The 9,631-nt window shown below is 39.7% G+C and overlaps 1 protein-coding gene across 2 annotated transcripts; it reads right to left on the bottom strand.

Annotated features, from left to right (window-relative positions):
* Positions 1 to 1,149: 1,149 nt before the first annotated feature.
* On the bottom strand, positions 1,150 to 9,064 carry LOC307029244 (uncharacterized protein). Of its 2 annotated transcripts, XM_079665019.1 has the most exons (10): positions 6,828 to 6,915; positions 5,926 to 6,060; positions 5,644 to 5,730; positions 5,161 to 5,268; positions 4,756 to 4,819; positions 4,429 to 4,490; positions 3,882 to 4,084; positions 3,283 to 3,442; positions 2,392 to 2,498; positions 1,150 to 2,150 (listed from the first exon to the last, which is right to left on the bottom strand). In XM_079665019.1, the coding sequence occupies exons 1-10, from the start codon at positions 6,847 to 6,849 to the stop codon at positions 2,085 to 2,087; spliced, it is 1,014 nt and encodes a 337-aa protein (XP_079521145.1). In that variant the 5' UTR covers positions 6,850 to 6,915; the 3' UTR covers positions 1,150 to 2,084. The 2 variants fall into 2 exon arrangements, with proteins under 2 accessions (XP_079521145.1, XP_079521144.1); XM_079665018.1 differs by lacking the exons at positions 1,150 to 2,150; positions 2,392 to 2,498 and having other exon boundaries at positions 2,931 to 3,442; positions 6,828 to 9,064.
* Between the last annotated feature and the right edge of the window lie 567 nt (positions 9,065 to 9,631).

The following is a 9,631-nucleotide window of genomic DNA, read 5'->3' as shown; positions in this document are numbered from 1 at the left end:
TGGCTATGCTGTCTTGTATTGCTTGGGCCAAACAGGACACATCAGTAGTGGGTGTAGGTGCCGTAATGTGAGGGTTTTGACCATTTACAGAAGGGCTGAAAGGGATGTGTCTCATGTTCTGCTGTGTAGACTGTCTATCAGTTTCCAGTCTGATTTCTCTGTCGTAGATCTCCAGTCTGGCACGAGCAGCTTCCATTTCCCTTTCTGCTTGTAGACTCTCTCATTTAGACTTCTGCATGTGTATTTTCTCCTCCATCATTCTTATTTCTTCCTTTTGCTTTCTTTCTTTTTCCATTACTTTATATTGAGCCTCCTTTGCAGCAAGCTCTGCGGCTGCATCAGCTCTTTTTGCAGTTAGGACCGAGGTTTCAGAATGGTGACTGGCACTTGAATGAGAGGGAGTGCCATAAATGGATTACGCGTAGTCATGGGCTGATAGCTGGCGAAGACAGTGCCTTTCACGCTCCGCATTAAAATCGCCATCTATTTCCGTTAAGCGGTCGTTGATAATTTTCATAATGTCTTTCGTTACAGCCTCACATGCGTCAATCCTGCGTCTTAGTTCAGCGGATGCTGTGGTTCGGTCTCTTATTTCGCTGTGAGCTCTCATCACACCAATCATTCCATCTTCAATTGCGTCTGCCATTTCAGCCAATTCCCGTTTTGATATGTCAGTCTTTAATATTTCTTTGGCTTTTCTGACTTGGTATTTCCACTGTTCATACAGGGTAAGCAGTCTTGTTTCCTTTTTATACAATTCCTCCTGTTGGTATGCAAGTATTTTCTCTGTCTGCACAGTGGGGCGTTCTGAACGACGTGGTAATGCTAACCCGTCAGTTTCATTCATTTTGAGTTGAAGCTCAGCTAGTTGTTTTTCTTTATATTCAATTTCCTCCTTTAATTCCTGACTTGACATGCCTTCACAATCTTCCTGATGTAATAAACGTATCTTTTCCTTTATTTCCGTTTTTAGCTTAATTATCTGTTCCTTTATGTTATCCATTTTGAGTTTAGCCGTATTCTTTACCTTCTTAGGTCACGCTAGATGCTGCAGCTCGCTGATCTGTGTGCCGTGCCGTTCCTTCAATCCACAGGCAGCGTGGTGTAGCCGGTGAAGGTGAAGCTCTTACTAGTAGAGGACCTGCTAACAATTGCACGTGGCTGCCACGTTACAGCCACGTGATGCTGTTGTTGTGACAACGTGGCAATTTACGTGGAGGCCACGTGATTTTGTATGGTTGAAATAACGTGGTCACCACATTGAAATGTAACGTTGAAATGTAACGTTCACACCACCTTTAGACCACTTTCTATTTGCAATTATATTTTCTTTCGATTAGCTTTAATTATGTCAAAGTAATCAACACAACTCAAATTTTAATAATACACTTCTTAGACAATTTTATTTGCATTTCAATGGTTCAAATGCATAATACATCATGACACGATTCAAATTGACAGATAGATATATATCAATAAGAAATTCCATAAACCCATAATTAATTTGAGGACATGTAGACAGTAGAATAATATTTTTTATCATATTTCTACAATTATGGAAATGTAAATATTCTCTGCAAACTTAAGGTGTATAAGTAACCAGTTTAATTTGTATGTTCCTGAACAAAAGAACATAATGAAGCCATGGTCAAATGTAGTAACACAAAGAGGGATATAAATGATATCAATTGCAATCTCTTTATATGAAGGCATAACAGGTTTACCTAAACTACTTTCTAAGTACCTCAAGGAAATAAACTAACAATAGATAAAACATTGTCCAAGGTAATACAATAATAGCTGGCCAGCTGAACATTTGTGGCTTTCGAACCGAGACCTTGTAGACTAAATGAACATTTAAGTTGGTGGCGCTATATGTATTTATTCAGTTATTATATATATGAATGGCAGTAACATGTATCTACTACGTAGGTGAATTTAAATGAAATAAAATATTTATTTATTCAGTTATTATATTTTTTGTACAAGCTGGCCGAAACGTCCGCCCCGACAAATATACCTGGCCAAAACGTCCGTTGGCCGAAACGTCCGTGCACCAATGACCAGGCATAATATGTGAAATGTTAATCTGAATCTGTATCTGTATCGACTGCAGATGCGACGCTCTTCCTTCTCTTTGCAGCAGGTTCCTAAAAAGCAAGAACGCACATTAGGGAATACATGGTATATTAGAAAATAAAATCCTTAATTGTTCCTAATTGATGAGTAGTGATAATGATAACTAACTTTGTGAGAATGCAAAGATTTAAGTACTGATGACACATACTATATGTCAAAGTGGTAAATGTATGTGATATGTAAATGCTTTATTGACAGACATTTGGAGAGATGGACCAAATATTTAAGTAAGGCACTAGAATCCACTATCACCTTGTATTTTGGCCCTCCTTTTTTCTTCGGTGCATATTTGAGATTTTCGGACAGTTGCTCCTCCACCTCGGAAGCCTTGGCTTTAGGATGGTTTTTCAAGCATGCTCCTGTAGGAAAAGTAGCACAAAACTGCTAACCCCAAGCAATGCACGGAAGAAAGGAAGAGTAACAAGTATATGTACAGGTGAAAGAATTAACACTAAAACAACTATTCCTCACAAATCTTATCTAAATAATCCTAAGGCAGTTTTATATTTTAATATTTGTAATTAGAATGGTATTCACAGACGAACACAGGATACATCCCCTAAATCTTTACTGGCACCAAATATTCAAGATGGCCAGACAAATGGGTTTCTTGCTGAACCATTTCCCTCATTATCATGATCACCCACTGGGGACCATGTATCTCGCACTTGGGACCAATATCCCCATTAGCGCCGATGTAGGATCAATATCCCCCATTATCACCCACCTGGGACCATTATCGCTAACCGAGATGATTACCCCCCATGAACAGCTGAAAAATTTACGCGGTAGTATGGCCAAACCCCGGAGAAAAATTAAGAAAATCCAAGATGGCCACAACAATAAAGATATAAAAATAGAATCAGCACCAAAATCATGAGGGTTCTTGGCCCATGGATGACCAATACTCATACAAATAAGTAAATTAGAATGTCACATAGTTTTTGAAAGATCCACTAACGAAGATGCAGACCCAGACACGTACCCACTCATGCACATGAAACATAACATCCCCAAAATGGTCGTTTCGGTTATAATAAATGATAATCAACATGTTATATTGAGTATCTCTGGAGTGCATCAGGCGAGCTTCATAAAATACTGAAGAAGCAATTGCATGCCATTTATGACTTAAACACTTACTGATGAGGACCTTGGTGACCGACAGGTCAATCAACGCGTTCTTGCCCTTCTTTCCCTTGAGGCTATACGTTGACCATAAGGCATTGGTTCCCAACTTGGAGAGCATCCTCCGGATGGTGTCTCCGATGTTGTGGCCACCCAAGGAAGTCATATAGCATGTCTGCAATGTAGATAATTAGTTTTCTTAGTAAAAAACCCTTGAGTACATCCAAGTGAAAATGCTAAATTGTCAGATATATATAACAAAGGCAGCATTGAATATAACTACTACAGTTTTGAAATAATTCAGTGGTCCCAATTATGTCTGTCTATCTATCTATCTATCTATCTATCTATCTATCTATCTATCTATGCCTGCCTGCTGCCTGCTTAGGTGCCTGTCTGCCTGACTGTCCGTCTGCCTGCCTGTTTAGCTGTCTGTGTGCCTGCCTGTCTGTCTGCCTGCCTATCTGTCTGTATACCTGTCTGTATGTGTGCCTGCCTGCCTGCCTGTCTGTCTTGGTGTCTGCCTATCTGTCTCTTTGGAAGATGGAGTTACTTCTTCATAAAATGTAAGCGATTCTTAACAAAATAAGTTTTTCTTTCACAATGGAACATACCAATTGTCTCTTGAAGGCCTTATCTGTAAGCCTCTCACAAAGCATATCCAGCTCCTCAGTACTGCTGACAGGGTCTGGTAGTACATCGTCCAACTCCTCTCCTGCTGCTCTGCTGGCACTTGTCAAGAAGCGCAGCATTCTAAGGATTTCCCCCTGTGACTCTTCAAGGTTTTGCATACGCATCAGCATCCTGCTCTGGAATCCTGTAGCAAGATAACACAATTCCACATTTTTAAATACTATGCTTAGAATTTGCATCTATTCACCCACATACATGTATAATGCATTAAGGCAATTGCGACAAATGATTCATTACATTTCATGTTGCGTTGAAGTTAAACACATATTTCAAGCAACGGCAAGTGCTAGATCCCAAGCTAAACGTAAATGGAATGAGAAAAAAATGCGAAAAGGATGCCATAATCATCAATCAATTTGTCTCAAAAGAACACAATGTTTAGAATGAAGAAATCAAAATTGAATATTTTCTGGATCACAATTTTGAAAAATATTCTTGAAGTAAAACTGTTACATTAGGCTTTGTTACCTGTTGGCTCACTTTCAGGATTTATTGCAGCAGATGTAGAAGCTCTGGGTGTTGTGGGGGTGCTGAAAACATAACATGAAATTATTACTTCACTGCAGTACATGCCAACAGTAAGCCATAGTTACATGGCATGAGTAGTAACAGAGATTCGCTACAGCTTAATATCAGATTGGTCTAATGTACTACATGTACTAGTCTAAATGCTTTAGCACAGGGTGACTGTACCAATGAATGGCCTAGACCAATCATGGTGAGCAATGAGATATACATGTACGTACTACTCTCAGTAAATACTTGGGTAAAACTACAAAGCCTCAGATTCCTTACCTGGTATGGAAGGGTTGCTTTCCTCCACGATGATCCTCAGACAGTCGTGCACTTGAAGTCATCACTGTATAGAGAGATAGTAATGTCATTAATTTATAAATGTCTGTATCAGAATATTTAAATTAATATAAAGTGAAAGGCTAAATGGAGCAAAGTGAAAACAGTGGTGCCCCTTTTGAGTGACCTCATTTTAAGACCACCTCTCTTGGGAGACCACTACAGCATGCACCAATGGCTACACATCCCATGCTATTGAACCTCTTATGAGAGACCACCCTTTATGACAGATCGGTTTGGCTTGGCAGATGGGGTGGTCTCTCAAGAGGACCAATGTATATCATTACTCGAAACAGTTTTTTTTTTTAAATATGAAGACAAATGCACAATGTCAATAGTCCTAAATACCTGATCTTGTGTCACTGTTAGGACACACAGGAGACTGGATTCTATGCCCAGAAATAGACCTGGAAGGGGTACTGGTACTTGGTGATATCGCTCTCGGTGCAGAACAGCCTTAAACAGAATTTAATGAGTGCGGTTATCGATAAAACATTATTAATGCATTTTTCATTAGGACATGAAAGCAATACTTTATTTTCAATGCAAGAAGATACTCCCAAAATATCAATTTACCGGTACTGATCTACCTGGTACTGCATAAATGTCTGTACCAAAAAGTAATCATTGTTCTATATGTCAAAATAGCCCATAGTTAGCCAGTTAGATACTGTGTTTAAGAAAAGGTTGGACCTCCTGGGAATAAAATTAGCATACAAGCAAATGCTGTTTTTTTCCTTTTGTGACTCAAGCTTCATGTTGAAACTAAAATAATTGAAATTAACAGTTGAGGATATAGCTCTACTTGATCCTTGTGCCAACCTCATTTACCATTTGTCCGTTGAGGAGATGTTGGTAGCTCGGCCAGAACTAGAGCAGGGACACTGTCACTTGCCTCCAGTATCTCCCCTTCTTCGTCTGTATTAACATTATTTAATAAAGATTAACAGGTGAAGTGAAGCACCACATTAAATGACATTTAATAAAGAAAACTGAAAGGGTTAATATTTCTTATTCCGTTGAACTGTTTTTCTATTAATTTGTGGCAATTATGAAGCCATCTATGTCGTCACATATTTAAATATACTCTTATGCCCAATTCTCTGTATTTACCATCAGCATCTTCAGTTTCTGAAACCTGAAACTTTGCAGGCTTCTTAGTTTTCCGTCGACATTCTTCTGTGTCAGTCTCTACATTGGAGGTATCCTCAGCCTTTCTCGCCCTTTCTTGAGCCTTCTCATAGGTGTCTGAAGTTGGAAACAATATGTTATATTAAGAGACCTGATATACTGACAAGGTAATAAAATTAACGTCATTCTGTTTCCTTTTTTCACTTCAATTTATTACAGTTCCCGCTTAGTACACAAAACTAGCATGAATTATGTACTTAATCTAACATTTCAAACTGTAAATATTAAATGCTTCCTACTTCCAAATGAAAATATCCTAACTTCATAAAGCTTCCATTTCTCTTTGTCAGGCAGCTCCCCTCTCCTGGCTTTTGAAGAGGCTCCACCCCTTGCTGGCCAATAGCAACACAGACGCTGAAATATAACAACAGCGACTGAATGTAGTTTAAATGTTTTAATGAATTGCGTAGTGATATACAGTGGTCCTGTATTGAGATCAAGGGCTATACATCCCATGTTATTGAAACTCTTATGAGAAGTGACCTCTCTTAAGAGACCACTTTTTTGGCCCAAGGGGTGGTCTCACGAGGCCTGTAGATAGTAAAGATGATAAAAGCTTAAGGCGCAGTCACCGAAATGTCACTAACACCCCCCCCCCCCCCCCCTTGACTCCTGACTAGTACACCTCCTGTGGAGGGAGTGGAAAAGTGCGTCCACCAGTGGGAAAAAGGGCCAAAATTCCTCTAAAGGGGGAAGAAAAGCCCCCTAGACACCACCGCCCCAACCAACCACATATGTGAAACGCTTTAAGTTCCATTTTTTATCAAACGGCTGCAAACCCATATATTTGACAATGTTCCAAGTACATGCATGTATTTACTTACATCTCTTGTTGACTGTATCCATGACTTGTGGACGACTTCAACAGCCATCTCGTCCACAAACTCTACTACAACAAATTCGCCCGACATCTTTTACCTGAAGACCAAGACACAAAAGCTGTTTATCACTAAGCTTACTATCATATATTTAATTGCAACATCATCTGTGGTATACTTTGGATAAACTATAACCCATGCAGAACAACTAAATACTTGCAAACTTTGTAGCAGTGGTGCTTATTGAAATGAAATAATGCACTTAACTATTATAATCCATGCAGAATGGTAAGAAACACCGCCTTTCTGCCATTCCCTTTCTCAACCATGATTGCTTTAGTGTGGAGGCTTTTTCTTGTCAGGAGCTTCATGCAGCTGTCGTTCAAGTGGATGCAATATACTCCAATAATCTGGGAATCGCAGGGCTCCATGAAGACAGATTCAGTTCTGTTGTACACCCTGCACAACACTTTCTTATTTCCCTCTTCATCTTTCTCATTTGATAAAGCCACCGCCTCACAACAAGATGGACCATCCAAAATAAATGCATTGTTCGGCTTCTGTAGTTGCATGGTGCTTTCTGCCCTTGTCAAACATGTTGTGCATGGAGCGTTTTCCAACTCGTGAATCCTTTTCACAATCTGTGCCAGGGCATTCTTCCCAGAACGGACCATTCTCTTCATCTTATGGAGGTAGTTTTCAAATGGGAAGGCCGCACAGCTGTCCAGGCTTCCAAACCGCTCAGCATCAGCGGATATGTGGAGCATGGCATGCACGTTGTACACAAGGAACTCCTTGCCATAGAGTTCACGACCCCTCCGTACAAAGTAGACTAAAAGGTTGTGAGCATACTCCTTATGAATTTGCACAAGAGTTGGTGAAACAATAATGCACATAGCAACAGATATGGCCATGAAATGATCATAAAGGTCATTCCTAAGAATGCCTTTGAGCACCAGCTTTCCTGTAGGAGCAAAAATTGACGGTACTCAGTAGCCTTCCATCTTTCAATATCTCCAAGGCCTCTGGGTTTCCGCGCAAAACTATTTGGAATACACCTCCGAAGGTCCAGAAGTTTTTCACTGATTTCTTCTATGTGTGTCGCAGGGAGCCTCATTTCCTTTTTGCCTCTGACCCACAGAAGAATTAGCCTTCGTGTGACCCCAAGACAGGCCTGGTGCATATAATCCATAGAAAATACATTCACAGCATCCACTTGAAGAATAGTGAAAGGGGAAACTCCTTTATGGTGTTCTTCTTGAGACTGATCCCTGAATGACTGGTTTGTTCTTAGCACAATGTTGTCAATGTCTTGGTATGTCAGCCTGCCATACCAAACACCTCTCTGCGTACATTTTTCACAACCGTAGTATCCAGAATACTGTTTTGTAGCCCGCACCATTGCTTTTGCAGGAGCATCGCAAACGATGCACTTCAGTATCACTTGAATTGCATTGTCCTTGTACTGAATGCCATGTTGCAAGATGTGATTCAATTCTGTTATTGTGTCAAGTAAGAAATCTAAATTGCTTGGTTTTGAATTGCCACATGTTATGGCAACAGGGAAGACAGTGACTGGTTCCATCATTATTGCACACAAGACTGGCCACACACATGTATTCGAGCTGCGGAAAAGAGGGAGACCATCGATATTGAAAGAAATTTCAATGCTGTCTGTATTGTGCAGTATTTCCTGGGGGTACTTGTCCAAGGTCTTCACCAAGGAATCTTCAAGTCCCAAATATACATAACTCATGCCCGATTTTTCTTCAGTTGTCACCTTCTTGTCTGTTTTTAATAACGTACGAGCTGTTGATGGCAGATTCTTATGTCCAATCTTCTTGAACACTTTGAGTAGGTCATCTACTGCCATATGTTTTATTTGGTGTGCATTGACCCATGGCACTAAGTATTCAGCTACCGGTACATGTTGTTCTTCTTCTTCTGATTCAGATGAAAGGATGACTGGATTTGCGTCAATGAAGTCCCACATTGACCCATCATCATCGCTCTCAGCATCAGCATTTTGTCCATTTTCTTCTTCCACAGACTCGCTTTCCAAAGTAACATGTTCGTTCATTGGAACATCAGCTGCCTCATCTGAATTGCATGCAACATCTAACACAAAGTCAGTAATGTCACCATCACTGTCACTGTGTCTTGTCTGGACCTTTTTATTCATACGTGATGCCGATCTTTGGGCTGAAACCCACTTTCTATTGTATTGTGTACGACGCCGCCTCTTCTCATCCATTTTGCTGCAAAACAAGATTGCGCATGCATATGATCAAATTAAAATAAAAAAACATGCCCATGCAGGGGTGGATCCAGGAATTGAAAATTACACTACTGCCATGCACCACTGCCTGCACGGTAAGATTGTATGTTCCTCATTTCTTTTAAGTTAAGAATATGAGCGATCAACAAATATTACTTATTTTTGGCCCTTTGCAATTTGTACAAGGTTTAGTTGCAAATGCTGATGGAAGACTATTGATTACTTCAGGATGTTACTTTTTCCAACTTAATCAACTTAAATAAATTCAGGGCAAAAGATAATCATAAAAACATAATTTCAACTGGCTGAAAACTATCAACCAATGTCCATTCAAAAACATAAAGAGTCTGTTACTCTGAAAAGTTGAATTTTGCATAGATCTAGACTACATAAAAAAAAATATATATATATAGCAGCCATAATTTAGCATCCTCTAGCTTTCTTGATGGAAATTCACTAAAAATCTGCAGTGTTCAACTTCACATTGTCATCTAAATTACCCTTCTAAAGTTCTATAACCTTAAATACCAAC

Source organism: Notothenia rossii (assembly GCF_949606895.1).
Source record: "Notothenia rossii genome assembly, chromosome: 2".
Classification (NCBI taxonomy): Eukaryota; Metazoa; Chordata; class Actinopteri; order Perciformes; family Nototheniidae; genus Notothenia; species Notothenia rossii.
Note: the sequence above shows the minus strand (reverse complement) of the source record. Positions and strands in the feature narration are given on the sequence as shown.